This window comes from Corapipo altera, unplaced genomic scaffold, assembly GCF_003945725.1.
Source record: "Corapipo altera isolate COAL_440 unplaced genomic scaffold, ASM394572v1 75, whole genome shotgun sequence".
In the NCBI taxonomy this organism is placed as follows: domain Eukaryota; kingdom Metazoa; phylum Chordata; class Aves; order Passeriformes; family Pipridae; genus Corapipo; species Corapipo altera.
In genome coordinates this window covers 4,974,278-4,990,413 of record NW_020884887.1, presented here as the reverse complement: position 1 = coordinate 4,990,413, position 16,136 = coordinate 4,974,278, and the positions used below count along the sequence as shown (strand labels likewise).

Here is a 16,136-nt window from a genome sequence, read left to right as displayed (position 1 = left end):
ATCTGAGAACAACAGAAATAGATAACTGAGTTTGAAACCTGTGTGTTTCCTCACCCACCCCTTCCTCAGCCCGTGCTGCCCTGTGGATGGGGGTTGGGAAGGTGGAAGTGTGGGCTGTGCCCCTCAGGAGCCCCTTCCCCACGAACTTACAGCCTGTGTCCGTTCCCCAACGCGGGCAGTGCTCAAGGGCTGTTCACTGATTTATTTTCCAAAGCCAACTTTCTAACCTTGGGCTTTGTTCAGGCATTAGATAATCTGATAAAAAATAGCCTGCGATGGTGGCTTTGGGCGATGCGAGTCTGAGCTCACGACCTGAGGAAGTGCAGCTTGATGTAGAATAAAGCTAAAACTCGGGAGAAGGGATTTCAACTTCCCTGGCCCCTTCCATGTGGAGCAGGGCTGGGGCAGGGTGACCGGGGCAGATAACAGGATTTGGATCTTCCTCTGCAGGCTGGATGCCAGGGCTGTGCTTGTGGAGGTGGGAGTGGGAGAGGTTTGGGAGGATGGAGGGCTGCAGCCTGCCCTGGAACTGTTGTCCCAGGCAGTGCTGTGTCCCAAAAAGGTACACCGTGTCCCACAAAGGGACACTGGGAGGCTGTTGGCATTTTGACCTGCCTTTGGGAAAGTTATACAGGGATTTTGTTGGAATTAGAGGTTTAAAGCCTTTTGAGCATAGCCCCTGGATTGTGAGTTCAGTGGCAGAACTGTATTTCATCCTCGGAATAGAAATTACCCTGCATTCTGGAAAAAATAGCCCAGCTTTAACAGGTTTATTTACACTCTGTGTTAGCCAGGCCTGCTTTTCACTTGAAGCATTCGAAAATAAATGTGAGGTGTATGAGTAATGTAAATCCACCTAGGAAATGGTGGGAGTGTTAAATAATGAAGACACATTCCTTTTTAAGTGCCATTTCTTCCTGTTCCACTTGTTGAAGGCTTACATGGATCATGAATCATTCCATAAAGAGAGGTGGCTATGGGAAAAATAGAGAAGAAAGATTTTTCTATTTGTTTGTTTTTCTTTCAGTGAAACTGTAGAAGATAGAATTCCTGAAGATAGTATGGGAATAGAGTTTAAATCCACGAAGGACCATAATGTTTCCTTAATATCTGGGAAGGCTGGAGTGGAACAGGGAGGCAGGTGTTGGTTGCTGCCTTGTGGCTACCTTAAGCTTGTATTTAAGTTTTTAACTGAGATGGGCACACAGATCAAAGCTAAAAAATAAGAATGTACCAAATCTTTTAATGTCAGTGGTTAGAATTAGAGATGTCAGTGACTGTTTCCTCAGTGAGGTACTTTTAGTGTGCAGTTGTGCTGGCTAAAGATAAGAATGGTAAGAAAACTTCCAAGGTAGGTTGTTTACACTGTTATTTATTAATTAATTTTAGATAGAAAAGGAGGTGTCCATTGACATAAAAACCAGTAAAGATTAAAAAAAATTGTAGCATAAAATCACTTGCACAGCTGCTGCTCTGGGGTTGTGATGAAGCTGTCCTGTGTCCAGCCTGGGCTGTGCTCAGGTGACTAAAGTCTTGTTGTTTTTTTCTGAAACACCCACCTCTGTAGGCAACAGTACCTGTCAGGTGAGTTCACAAGGTTTTAGTGATTCTATGTGAAGAAGTAATTATAGAATTAAAACAAATTCCATCTCTAAAACTCAAAGGATGTGGGAAAGGCAGGGAAACAGTAGCAGTCCAGTGTCATCTCACAGCTTGTGTAAGAGGAGAAAATAGCTTTGCATGCACACTTTTAAATAAAATATTATCTCAGGCATCAAGACTGTGTTGAACTCTGAGTTGGGCTTCTTTGTTGCCTTTTTGCTCTTCACTAAAATTCAGTGGGGCTCAGTAAACCCACTGGGAAGCAGCTGTAGGAGCAATCTCTGAGGGCTTTGGATTGTTAAGTGGCTCCCAGAGGATGCTGTACTCTTTAGGTGGGCTTGGCATCATGTCTTAAAAGCAACCATACAGAAAGCGTGAAAAGTTCTGCGTGTGTGAATTCTGATCCTTTGTCATTGGGACTACTGAGAAAAATTCAGTAATAAGGTGTATCCAAGCATCCTGTTCCTTCCTCTTGTGAAATATTCAAATTTGGTATATGATGGCACAATCAGATTTTTTTTTAACTTTCTTCATATGACAGTTTTTAAAAACGTGATATTTTAAAATGTTTAAAAGATCCAGAATTCTTTCTGTGATGCCTTAATGTTCAGAAAAATATTAATCTGATCCTGAATATTGTCAGAAGGCCTTATGCTTTGTTAAGTGTGAGAAATTTAGTTACAGCTATCTAAGATTAAAACCTACTTCTTCCATATGAAGACCTTGAACACACAAGTCTAAGACCAGTCTATGGGTGCAGGTTTGTGCTGGCCCAAGTGCTTGTTTACAGTCTGTCCAGACTGGTCTAATTCCCTGTTTGAACAGAAAGGAGGCAATTAGCGTGTTTCCCAGGACTGAGGAGTATTTCTTTGTTGTCAGGCCCTTGGCTGCAGTGAGTCAGAGAAGAACAGCATCCTTGTGAGCACAGGTTGTATTTTGACAGATGTAAAATACGTTTTGGTTCGTGTTTTTACTTGGTGGCTCCCAGGGTCATTGTGAGCGTCCCCTCAGGTGGGTGTTCCCGCTGGTTTCTGCTCCATGTGTTCTCACTGTGCGCCAGGGAGCTGGTCCAGCTGGGGGGAAAAAAAGGTGTTTTTTTGGGAGAAAAAGTGGAGGCACAGTTTTCAGTCCTTTATTAAAATGGAGGAGTATTTCAGAATCACAGAATCATCAAGGTTGGAAAACTCTTCCAAGATCAAGTCCAACCTGTGACTGATCCCCACCTTGTCAACCAGACCAGAGCACTTAAGTGCCACATCCACTCGTTCCTTGAACACCTCCAGGGATGGTGAATCCATCACCTCCCTGGGCAGCCCCTTCCAATGCCTGACAGCACTTTCCATGAAGAAAATCTCAGGTTGGCACAGGCCTTGGAGGCCACTCGCCAGAGCCAGGCTCTGCTCAGGGCCGTGGGGAGAAGCGGTTTCCCAGCACGGCTCAGACAGGAGCATTGGCATCTCCCCGGGGCAGGGAGAAGCCAGGGGAGGGTTGGCTTAGCACAGCTGCCAAATGTGTCACCTAAGAAGTGCTCAGCACACCTCGTGCTGGGTGCAGGGAGCTGGGGCAGACACGCTCCTCAGGGCTGGCACTGCTCCAGGAAATCAGCTGGAAGTGCCTATGGGAGAAAACAGTTATTTGCTCATCAAGGAGAGGGCTGATGGGTGTGGGTTGGCTTGTCTAGTAGCTTATCATTATTCCTGCTGATTAATAAGCTGATACTAAGTTATAGGAATCTGCAACAGCATTGGGCAAAAGTCAGGCTTTCTCAGTGGGGTGCATTTAAAGTGAAGCATAAGTCAATAAAAGTGGTTCTCTTCAGTTGACAGCAACTTTAATTTGCTTCCAAAAGGCCAGGGATATGGAAGGAGAAGAGTCAGGAGTGTTGTGATGGGAATGAGTGCAACCCTTTTTGTGGGCAGGCTGGTGCCTTGCTGGAATACTGTCAAGTTTAGTAGCAATACACATTTCTAGATATTTATTTATTTTAACATTTGGCTTGCAAAGGTTATGATTTCATAGTTCTGGAAAAAATCAGTCCTGTCACCTTGTAAAAAAAAATATTGATTTTCTTTCTGTCATTAGCCTAAATATCTGCCTTTTTAATAATCTTGGAGAAACCATAGTAACAGAACTGAGATCTGTTGAGGGTTGTGTTCACTCTAGAATTCCTCTGTGGGATTTTTGTGCAGTTCTGTCCAGTGTGCCAGAACGTAAAGTAAGAACTGGAACACAGTAAACATTGATGATAAATGGCTAACTTAACACATTACTGTGATATATTGCTAAGGCCAAGCTTGTAGAAATGCTGATTTAAAGTAAAAATATTTACATGCAGACTAAGGACTTGGGGAAGGGGAATTTAAAGATCCAAAACTGTGTCAGCAGCCCATATGCTGAGTTTAGGAAATTTGGAAGAATTAACCAGTATATTTATTGGAAATGCTTTCTTCAAAGTTTACATGGAAATATTTCCAAACAGTTTGAACTTTCATGCTGCTGGGCTGTGTGTATTTGCATGGGATATGTCTCACTCAGGGGGAAGTGGCAGCCAGAAGTGTTGTCCTGCTCAGTGCCAGGCTTCTGATGCTGGTTTTTGGAAAATAAATATTTCTGGGTGTTCTGTCAGGCAGCTTTCTGTTGTTTTAGCAATCACAGCCAAATTGTTTTTAATAACTGTATGGATGGCTGCAAAGACTGTTGTATTGCCACATATATCAGAATCTTGCTTTAAAAGCCGAAATCCATCAGTGAATCAAGGAAAGAATGACCCCACAGCCTCAGCTGAACAGACTGAAGTCAAACACTGCTTTAACCAGGTTTTCCAGATTCTGAAGCCTCAGGAGTGACCCAAAGGGGAATTCCTGGGAGCCGAGACTGGACCTGGAGCTGCACAGGGCAGGTGGGACACAGGAGGCCAGGGCAGCACAGCACTGCTGGCCCTGCAAGGCCTCATGAGTCATTCTTCCTGTCACATGAACCCTCCCTGCTCTGCTAAGAGGCACTTAGATGAATTTTAGATGCCTGGAATCATTAAAACGGCTGGAAGGCATTTGTGTACCTTGTCCATTAGAAGAAAAATCTGTTTTTTATAACTGTAACCTCCTACAGCCTCGAGCTCAACTTTTAGAAAGTAGCTGCATTTTTTGTGTCATTACCTGGATAGTGATGTTTGAAGCCAGCAGTGAATTCAGCTGCTTTCTCCCACATGACATTGGTGGAAGAACATGTATTTTTACTATTGAAAGAAGAACCAGTGGTAGGAGTTAATATTCCACTCAGTTATCTGTGTCCTCTTTTGTTTCATCTCTTCCAGTGTTGTCACATGTAGTGCTTTCCTTCCCCCTCCTTGGTGACTGCGCTCTCAGGTTGTACATGTCTTCTTTCTTACAGACATGAGGGGTTTAATTTCTGCCACCCCCTCGCCTGGAGAGTAACACAGGGTATGTGGTAACACAGGGCATGTGGTCTCCAGAGTGTCCCAGGTGTGCCAGAGCCTTTCCTCCTCTGTTAACAGACTGGGTCTTGCATAGGCAGAAGGAAAAAAGGCAAGAAGTGTGGGATTTTCATGGATAGACTGACAATAAGCAGAGTGGAACATTTTCTGTAAATTCATAGAGTGCAAAGCTGTAAGAGTCACAGAATGGTTGGAGTAGGAAGGGACCTTAAAGATCATCTTGTTCCACCCTGTGCCATGGGCAAGGACACCTTCCACTATCCCAGGTTGCTCTAAACCCCATCCATCCTGGCCTTGAACACTTCCAGGGATGTTGCACTTGCAGCTTCTCTGGGGAGAGACTGAACCAAGTAGTTTGTGTGTTTCTCTGTCCCTTTGGTTGCCCCTTGTGCTCTGTGCAGGCTGGTTTTGGATTTCTGCAGTAGTGCTGTCTCTTTTTTTTTTAATTTTTAAAGCATATTTTAATAGACAATTACTTCACAAGTTAGTTTGCATTTTCTCCTAATGGCTGAGTGCCATGGGTTTATAAAATACGGCATTTTTGTTTCCTGGAAAGGGCTCACGCTGAGTGAGCTGGTTTGAGAAGATGAAGATGCATTGCTGTGGTGGGAGTTGCTGCAGCTACTCCTGTCATTGCTTCGTGCCCTGAGGCTCATTAAAGCTGCAGGTGAGGCAGGTCCTGCCACCTCCACACCCATGTCCTCATTGCCAGGGCACTGGGAGGGATTATTTGCTGTGGTTCACATCTGGCCAGGGACCAGTGTTTCAGATGTCTCCCACTGGCAGCCACAGCTGCTCCTGGCGTAACACGGATTAAATTTTCATCCGGATCACTGAATTTCTCCTTCTTCAAGGAAGTGGCTCAGCTTTGTGTCATGTGAGGAGTTCTTATCCAGAAAGCTTGGAGCTGATCAGTACCCTTATTTTTTCCTACCTCTTCTGTTTGGAAAACGTGAATGGGGAGAGGCTGGCAGCTTGTTGTCACACGAGCAGGGTGAGCTCCAGCTGATGGTGAATCAGAGTGCAGGGCTGTGATGCTCTGTTGATTTGATACGGCTGGACAACACTCCTGATTTTTTTCCAGTACTTCCCAGTGTTACTTCCTCCCCTTTTCCCCTCTCAGGCGACCTCTTGGACCTGCCAGGAGAATCACTCATGTTGTCACCAGTCAAGACTTTCACAGAGGACGTGGATATGGTCTGATCTGGAACAGGCTATAGATTATAGACTTTCACTGGCAGAGGTTGCCCAGAGAAGTGTGCCTGCCCTATCCCTGGAAGTGTTCAAGGCCAGGCTGGACAGGGCTTGGAACAACCTGGCCAAGTGGAAGGTGTCCCTGCCCCCATGGCAGGGGATTGAAATGAGATGAACTTTAATGTCCCTTCCAACCCAAACAATCCTGGGATTCTGTAACCTTTGATCTTAGGCAGCAAAAGGAATAGAAACCCAAAACACACTTGTATATCCAAAGTCTGCCTTTAGAAGTGTGAGCTGCTTAGGGTTTTTTGCCCTGATAAGATGTACAAGTGAAATAAGAACACAGCCCCACTCCCTCAACCCCTGAGTTAGGTCTGGAAGGACTTGAATGGCAACATGTCTTTCCAAAGGAAAGAAGGCAAAATGTCCTGGATGGTTTCAGGAGCATTGGCTGGATGTGCAGGAGGGAAAGCTCAGGAAGATGTTGTTCAGTGGTGATTGCAAACAAGGGCAGTACCTCCTGCTCAGGGCAGTGGTTCAGTCCCAAGATGCTTTTTTTGAGGTGAGTTGTTGTTCTGCAGACAACCTCAGCAACTTTGCTGCTGAGATGATGGGAAATGGAGGGAAGTTAAAAACGAGATGGCAGCTGTAGCCTCGTTTCTGGTGTGTTCTGCTTTGAATTGTTGGCCTGGTACTGCTGCTTCCCTGATCAAAGCCGGCCTGGCACACCTGCCTCGTGCGAGTGACACTGTACCCGTGATAGCTCCGTGGTTATTTATACAGAGCCTGTGGGAAGCACAGTGCACAAAATAAACCATCTTCTTTTCAGTCATGCAGTGTGAAAGGTTGAAGGGAAATGGCAAGATTCATACTTGCATGCATCATTATGTAATGTATCCATGGAAAAACACTTCCTTAGCAAAGCCACAGGCAGCAATGGAGTCTTTTGTTGGGCATCTCACAGTATTTCTTTGACTAAAACACATGCAACTGCAGCTCCTAAGCAGTGGGAGCTAAGGAAGTGCCAGGGAAATGGAAAGGTACTGGAAAGCTGTGTGCTGTGCTTCATTGGAGTCCAGGTGTGTGATGAGAGGATTTAAAAACACATTAAAACCTAGATGGCATATTGATCATTCCAAGTGGGAGTGCTTCGGAGGGAGGCCGAGCAGCTGCTCAGTGTCCCGTGGTGCTGCAGAACAGTCTCCTTCCAGAAGAGTCTGTTGTGTGCAATTAAAGCTGCAGGGGTGATGTGACAGCACTCAAGAACCCCCCCTTAACCTCCTGTGTGTGGGTCTGTTCAGCTGCAGAATGAAGAGGAGCCAGGTGAGACTGCACCGGTGGTGAGCGATGCCCCTCCACCCTACAGCAGCATTTCTGCAGAGAACACAGGTAATTTACCTGCCAGGAAAGGACTGGGCTTGCTCTGCTGTTGTTCATTGCTCTCCTCGTCGATGGCTGGCGCTTCCCAAGCTGTAGGGATCAGAATTGATCCAGAGAGCCTTGTTGGTACTTGTGGTTTGGGAGATGCATTTTGACTGTGTTCATCTGATGTCATCCCATCAAGTGGTGTTCAAGTTACAGTTCACAGTGTTCTCAGTAAATTGAAGACAGTTAAAAATCAAAGTGCTATGAGGATTTGTGGTTCTCCTCTCATTATTTGACATTTGGATGATGCTGTGTCCCTTCCCAAAAGGACTTGTTACTTAAAAGCATTTAAAGAATTCACTCTTCCTGCACTTTCCACTAAGGACTTGGTCATAAGAACTGTACTTCTGATTCATCCTTCTGTCGTGTCACTAATAACTTTAATAACTACTTGGATCTGGAAATACAACTATTTCTGAGTATCCAAATCAGGAGAGACACAGCGAGTGGTGTTGTTTTAAACATAAGTACAGCCAGACATGTTCAGGTTCTGTGGGTTGCTTGACATCAGATAAGGCGCTCCCTTCTTTTTCACTTAATGTTTTAGGATGGCAAGAGGCTGGAAGGGTTGGGGAGGGGATGGGAGAGGCATTGAGTTGTTTGAAGTCGCCTGGAACACTTCTCATTCCCAACACAGTGTTGTTAAGGAACTGACAAGTTGCCTTCTCTGTAACTGTTTTTTGTGCAGCTTATTTTGACTACAAGGATGAGTCAGGATTCCCGAAGCCGCCATCGTACAACGTGGCCACCACACTGCCCACTTACGACGAGGCAGAGAGAACCAAGGCTGAGGCCACCATTCCCTTGGTTCCTGGGAGGGTGAGTGCACCTGCCTGCCTGGGTGTCCCAGCTTTTCTAGGGTAGAATTTCTTGTTTAACTCCTGCCCATCACATGCCATGACTTTTTTCTTTTATGTTGGTTTTTTTTTTCTGTGTTTTTTAAGCTTTCTGGGGCAGTGATATTACACACTCCTGAGAGCTCTGTGGCTATTTTTTTTTCTTTTTAATTTTCCTCTGAGCACTGTGATGATGTCAGACATCTCAGTAATACCAACATGTGCTATCCAGATTAGCTTGGCAAGCTGACAGAGGGACTGTGCTGTAGTCCTGTGCTCTGTCACTGGTTTTTGGGGTTTGGTTTTCTGTTTTTAAAAAGATTTAGGATTAATTCTTCAGCTGTCTGGCATATCTACCCTTGATACTCCTGCTGTTTACTTAGTTGACTTTTCTGGAGGTCAGTGTAGCTGATACAAGGATGATAAAACCATTCTGTCAGAATTATTTCTTTTTGCTTTTTCAACATTATCTCTTGTTCAGCCCTTTTGTCCATTCCTGCTAGCATTAGATGTCCACTGCTCATTCTTCACAGAAGCCAAATTCCTTGCTGAGATGATAATTTTTTGATGAGTAGAGGAATTCTTTACAGTGAGAAGGACATGCTGGATCTTGACTATGTTAAAAATAAATTTCATATTATGTAGATAACATTTCGTGCCCTGCATCATCTGAGGATGAGAAGCAGGAATTTTTTCCTGCTTGCATTTGTAGCCTTTTAGATTTAGGATTCTAGCCCTTTCTTGAAGAACCACATGCAGAACTGGGATTGCTATATGGACTGGACTGACTTAAATCCCCCCATGTGGTGTTTCCCTCTGATTTGCAGGATGATGACTTTGTGACACGGGATGACTTTGATGACACTGACCAGCTGAGGATAGGAAATGATGGCATTTTCATGCTCACCTTCTTCAGTAAGTACATGATGGAATGAATTTCTTTTGAAGCAGTGGCACAAAATAGTTTGGGTCACACTTATGTTTATGTAGCACCAGGAAAAAACTGTATGCAAGGTGTTTATGATTTTTTTTCTCTTGGAATATAAAAGTGGCTTGACCTGCTGCTTTTCTCCTGCTTTTTCAGTGGCATTCCTCTTCAACTGGATTGGATTTTTCTTGTCTTTCTGTCTGACTACTTCAGCTGCAGGACGATATGGGGCCATTTCTGGGTTTGGTCTGTCTCTTATTAAGTGGATCCTTATTGTCAGGGTAAGTTGTGTGGTGCAAAACAACCTGCACAGACACTGATATTCTTTTCAACCAGCTTGTTTTTATCTCCCTTATGTTGAAGTTAGTGATAAATTTAGTTTTTAAAAATGAAATAATTTTTGAGCCACTTATTCACTAAGAACAGAGCTTTTTCATAATTCTGTCCTGTTTCTGTGCTGAAAGTATTATTGTAGTAAAAGAAAATACAGATTGCACGCTCAGGTATGTGTTGTGGATGCTCCATCCCTGGAAGTGTTTAAGGTCAGGCTGAAGAGGGCTTGGAGTGACCTGATCTAGTGGAAGGTGTCCCTGCCCGTGGCAGGGAGGTGGGAAAAGATGAGCTTTAAGGCTCCTACCAACCCAGACCATTCTGAGGTTCGTTCTAAATGTGGCTTTCTCTGGCAGAGCTGCTGTATTGGGTGTGGTTGTGTGTTGAGCAGCAGCAATGATCTGATCTGTGTAAGACCTTTACCCAGGTAAAGCCAGCTCTGCCATCAGCACAGGGATGTGCCTCTCCAGTCTCATTTCCTTAGGCTTTACTGTGGAAATAAATGAATTCTATAAAACGTGGGATAGCTGATGAGGAGAGTCGCAGTGGGAGAAGCCCTCTGGTGCCCTCTGGTGCGGAGTCCCTGCGGCACAAGAGGAGGGAACCAGGACGAAGCTGCCGTTCTGTTCAACTGTGTATTTTTGGAGGGATTGTGAGAAAATATTTCCATCAGGAAGTTACTTGGAGTCCGTGAAATGATGGCACACAGACATCCCAGGCTGAAAGGCTGAATTTCAGGCAAAGAATGTTGTTAACTGTGCATAAGTAGAAGTAGAGAGCATTAGTGTTAGGCTGTCACTTCATACCTCATGTTTTGGGGCTGGGAATTCTAATTTGTAAATACAGCATCTGTTAACTTTTTCTGTAGACAGTGAAGCTTTTTGGGGCTATCTTTTAACAGTGGTGTTAAGAACTGTTTGCTGGATTAAGAGATGTGACAGAAAGAGGTGACATTAACTGCGGATTTGATTTAAACTTTGATAACAAGTTTGCATTTTGTTAGGTTCTTAGACTTGAATAGAATAATAACAAAGAAATGATACTGTATTTTCCACTGGCACAGTGAAATTCAGTGCTCTAATAGTGTTGGTGCCTTTCATTCAATAGGCAGTAATTTTCCCAATAGAAAATCATGTCAGAGGGCTCCACAGATCTGGGATTTCATTTTCAATGGCTCTACCATCCAACCTTACAGTGTAATGAACATGGTGCACTGCTGCAAGCCTGGTCATCCCTTTCAGAAATTGCAACTGTGGTTTATGAGCATCAAGGACACAAGTTAAAATAGGAATATTTGCCCAGTAGTGCCCTTTTGCCCCACTGATTGCCAGAGTTTATGGCTGGGTATTGAATCTGTCCCGTTCCCCTTGTAGAGTTGATGTGATGTGTATAGGAAACCAATAAATAACAGTTTGTGGAGGTAACTTGTTCCCTGCAGTCTGTGCAGTTGGTGAAATGCAGCATTCCATGTGGTTTCCTGTGTGCAGTGTTGGTCTGGTTATTGCTGAAGTTAGTGGGAATAGATTTGGATTCAGAAATTTCCATGTGCTCTAACCTTTATCTTTTTTGTTTGGTTGGTTTTCAGTTCTCCACCTATTTTCCTGGTTACTTTGATGGTCAGTATTGGCTTTGGTGGGTCTTCCTTGTACTAGGTGAGTGTTTGCAGGGGAAGATGCTTAAAAACTCTGTAAGTGCAGTTAGGATTTTGTGAGCACAACTGTCCTGGCTATTAAATATGTGTGTGTGTAGATGTACAGCTGAATTGTCACCCTCATACTCATCTTACTAAATGCCTTCAGGTTTTAAAGTCAAGTAAGCACTGTCCTTCTGCTGCCATTTCTTGGTGGCAGCATCCTGATTACCATCCAGAAGAGGTAAAGAAAAGAACAGTGCTTGTAACTGATACTGTATCTGTTTTACATCTTAAATGGAAGTGTAGGTTGTTGTTTTCCTGGTTTTAATTTCTTTATCCTGCTTTGGGAGTGACTGGATCTCATTTGTAGTCAAAAATTTTGTGATTGCCCAAGGGAAGTTTGGTTTTGAAATTGCCTGAAATGGAAAGATTAGATGTCATTGCTACCAACAATAATTATTGTATGTAATCAGCTCTTGTGCATCCCAGGGATGAGGTCCCTCTGTACTAGTAATGGGGAGTTCAACTGTTCCCTCTCTCACTGAAGAAGCAACACTGTGTTAACTGGACAAATGTCTTTTCCCTCCAGGTTTTCTGCTGTTTCTCAGAGGATTTATTAATTATGCAAAGGTTAGGAAGATGCCAGACACTTTTTCCACTCTCCCCAGAACCAGAGTTCTCTTTATTTACTAAAGGTAAACTTTCTACTTTCCTGAATTTGTTCTGCTTTGTTTTTAACTCTATGTAGAAACATTTTTAGGCTAGACTTTTCTTTGCTTTAATATTTTTAGAACACAAGGCAGCAGGGAATAATTGTTTCCTGATATCCCATACCCAGCTCTTGTGTCTGTGACTTGATGGGGAGCAGAGGAATACTTGACATTTCTCCTTGAGTTTTTACTGTGAGGAATTGTATATTCATTTAATTCCATGACTAGATATTGCAAGAACAGTCTTGCCCCTTGGTATTGCACTGTGTTTGGCAAATGTGTCTTTCAGAATTAATCACATGCTTGAAACACGTGGTGTGTCCTAAACATGAGGAAAGGTCACAAAATGTTGTTAGAGGGAGGTGCCAGTGCCTTTGGCTTTTGGCACAGAAAGAGCAATTTGTCTGAATTCTGCCTACTGTTTGAAATTGCTGCCAAGTTCCTGAAGAAGTTACACTCTTGCACATCTTTGCTCTCCAAAAACCCCTCCCACCTGAACACACTGTCCTGCCTGAGCATCTTTCAGAAACCTGAGTGCCTGCAAGTCTTTTGCTTTAATGCTGAACTTCAGCCTTGCTGCCTTAATGGGGCTTTAAAGGAGGAGGCTTAAGTATCTGAACCCTTGTAGCATAATTTCCTGCTCACAGCAGATAATGGCCTGGCATTAACTGTCCTTCCCTGAGGGGAAGGAAATCCTGGAATAGGTTGCTTCCCAGCTGGGGAATGCAACACGATGCTCCCTTTAGAAATATGGTAATAACACTCTCATTTCCCCAAGACAGAAGAAATTGCAGCTGGGCCAGTGGTATAAAGAAACCAAACCAACCCCCGCTTCAAATTGGGGGCCATTAAATTGTTCAGATTTTAAAACTGAGCCTTGATTTTCCAAATGCACTTTCCTTTTATTAGGAACTGCAAATTGCCTAAGATTCTGCTTCATTTCTAGTCTGTAAGGAGAACCTGCAGCACAAAACAGCCTTTGTGCAGTGTTTTCCACTGGTGATAGTGTGTAAAAATAGTTCAGTCAATTTATTTACGGGTTTGAGTTCTGTTTAACAAAGTTCTGGTTTATGACCTCCTCCAGGATTTGTAATATCCTCTCTGATTCCTGCTGAGTCACCAGAGGGTTTATTTGCCCCAGTTGTATGGTCACGTAGTGTGAGCCTTTAAAATCAGCTTTATCATCTGTAGTTTGCCTCACTGAACATTTTTTTTAACTTTTGCTTCTTTACCAAAACTTCATTTTCCATTTATTGAGGGAACTGTATGATTTCTTGTTGCACAGACTTTTCCTGTGTTTGGAATTTGAAATTACAATTTTAGAGACCTTGCTTCACTCTTTGCTTGTGAGGATGGAGGTGTAAAGTGTTTAAATTCTTATTTGTGTCATTTCAGAGCTTTCAAAAAGCACTTTCTCTTTTTGCTATACTGAGATAAATGTCCAGAATAATTAATAAATATTACAACTTTGGCAATTCCGCTGAAAATAAATGTTTAATCCTAAATTCTGAGTGAGGAAACCGCAAAAGACTTGATTTTTAGTGTATTCTTGTTCTGAAGATGAGATTTCTTCTGAGAGGCATGGTGATAAGGGCACGGTGAATGAGCATTTTAATGTTAGAGCAGGAATCACTTTTAGAAAATTAGGAGGGGAGTAATTAGTGCAAACCATAAAATACAGCCTGGTGAAACGTATCCAATGGGAAGCTGGGGTTCACTATTCCACCTGTGTGTGCAATAATGGACGTGATCCTGGCATTATCCCATAAAATATGCACAGACTCCTGAGCACTTTGCTGGAGTCGTGCCATTGTGTGCTGAGATACTTCATCAGTCTTTAGACATCCTGTGCTCTGTGTGAACGACATCCTTCTGTTTTCCAAAATAACACTCTGACTACAGTTTCGGTGTTCAATATCCTTCTCCGACAGATGTTTTCTGGCAAATGTCTTCCTGCATTAGTGAATTCCCCCCCAAGAAGCAGCAGGACACCTGCAGGAAGTGAATCAAGGCTCTGGAGCAGAAGAAAAAATAATCACCTGCTTTAAAATAAATAAATAAAAGTACTGTTGGAAAAAGAAAAAAGGAGAAGCATTTCTTTCTATTTGTTTTTAGGTGTACAATTTTAATAATTAATGCAGAATTCTGTAATTGTTGAATCATTAGTGGCTAATGTTTGAAACAGCTATTGCAGTCGAGTCTGTGACGTGCTAATAAAGCCTTACAGCGATAGTTTGTTGTGATTTGGTAGCATGAGCTGTCCCTGGAGCCAGCAGGGGCCAGGCTTGCTTTATTTCCTCCTCCAGCCTGGGAGCTGCTTGGGCTCTGTGTGTGCTGTACAGCCCGTGTGTGCCGTGTGCCACATCCTGTACAGCCTGTGTAACACCATGTCCTGTACAGCCTGTGTGCACTGCATCCTGCACAGCCTGTGTAACATCACGTCCTGTACAGCCCATGTACACCGTGTCCTGTACAGGCTGTGTCACACCGTGTCCTTTACAGCCCATGTACAGTGTCCTGTGTAACACCGTGTCCTGTACAATCCAGTGGTGCCACAGCCTGTACAGCCCGTGTACACCATGTCCTGTACAACCCATGTGCTCTGTGCCCTGTACAGCCCACATGTGCCATGTGCTGTACAGCCTGTGTGCCCTGTATCCTCTACAGCCCATGTACACCATGTCCTGTACAACCCCTGTGCTCTGTGTCCTGTACAGCCAGTGTAACACCATGTCCTGTACAGGCCTGTACAGCCCATGTGTGCCATGTCCTGTACAACCCACGTAAGGCCATGTCCTGTACAGCCCACCTACACTGTGTCCTGTACATCCTCTTTACACAATGTCCTGTACAGCCCACATAACACCATGTGCTGTACAGCCCGTGTAACACCACACCCTGTCCAGCCTGTGTGCGCAGTGTCCTGTCCTGTACAGTCCGTGTGCCCTGCATACACCCTGTCCTGTCCAGGCCGTGTACACCATGTCTGTACAGCCCCCACACACCAGGTCCTGTCCAGCCCACATCCACCGTGTCCTGTCCTGTCCAGCCGCGCGTGCCGGCGGTGAAGGGATGATCTCAAAAGCTGAAGTGACAGCACCGGGGTGGCTGCACTCCTGCCATCCAGCAGCACCTGTGCTGCCTGTGGAGGAAAAGGCGTCGCTGTGGTCCAGGTTCCAAGGTGTCAGAGGAGGGAGGATTACTTAGAGGTGGCACAAGTATTAATTTTTAACAGTGTATATTCTCGGTGTTGTCCTAAACTTTCCTTTCGCACTACCTACTTTTTTGGGCTCTCTGGGGGTTTTCATGGAACACTTCGGTAGTGTAAAACTGAAAGATCACATTGCAACTTTGTATAAAAAATTATCTTGCAAAACAAAGGCCTTTTTTTTCCTTTGGCTTGGGACTTTTGAGACAATTCCTAACATACCTGTAATTCCTGCTTTTATAATTTGTGTTAGCAGAGACTGATGCGTCCGAAATGTAGATTTAATGTGCACTCCTGTGCTTTCTGCCAAGTGGTAATTCACTTTGGAATTTTACTATGTTCAACCTGTAAATACAGCAGAACGTTAATAAATGTCACTTCTGTAGCAATTTTTGCTGTAGGACAGTGTTTAATTGACTTTTGGTTCGTTATTGTACCGGGTTATCGATGACAAGTGCAGATTGTCTGGGGGAATTCCATCACTTTTCCACAGGAGGTGTAATACAGACCTCCACTTCAATGTGTCCCTTTTTTGTAACCAAGCAATGACAACCTCTCAGGAAATGGCGACTCAATTTTGGGGGGTTTCTTGGATTTTTTGGTAGTTTCATGACTTACCTGCCTTGAGAAAATCTGGTTTTGGTTCATGGCTGAACATCTCAAATGCACAGTCCCCACAAACAAGCAGTTGGGGCTGACAGACACAGATGGAGTTTCCACAGATTTCTCTTCAAACAGGAGTAAGTGAATACAGAATTAGGAATTTTATCCTGCAAGGCAAAATCTGCAGCATTGGGGAGCTCTGAATCACAT

The 16,136-nt window shown here is 43.9% G+C and overlaps 1 protein-coding gene across 1 annotated transcript; it reads left to right on the top strand.

Annotated features, from left to right (window-relative positions):
- Positions 1–7,539: 7,539 nt before the first annotated feature.
- Positions 7,540–15,712, top strand: NDFIP1 (Nedd4 family interacting protein 1; the record flags this gene model as incomplete). The annotated part of the gene is made up of 7 exons (XM_027643497.1): positions 7,540–7,642; positions 8,367–8,497; positions 9,342–9,429; positions 9,599–9,723; positions 11,358–11,424; positions 11,995–12,100; positions 14,047–15,712. Coding segments are annotated over 6 exons (618 nt in total), but the record flags the coding sequence as incomplete, so codon positions are not given.
- Between the last annotated feature and the right edge of the window lie 424 nt (positions 15,713–16,136).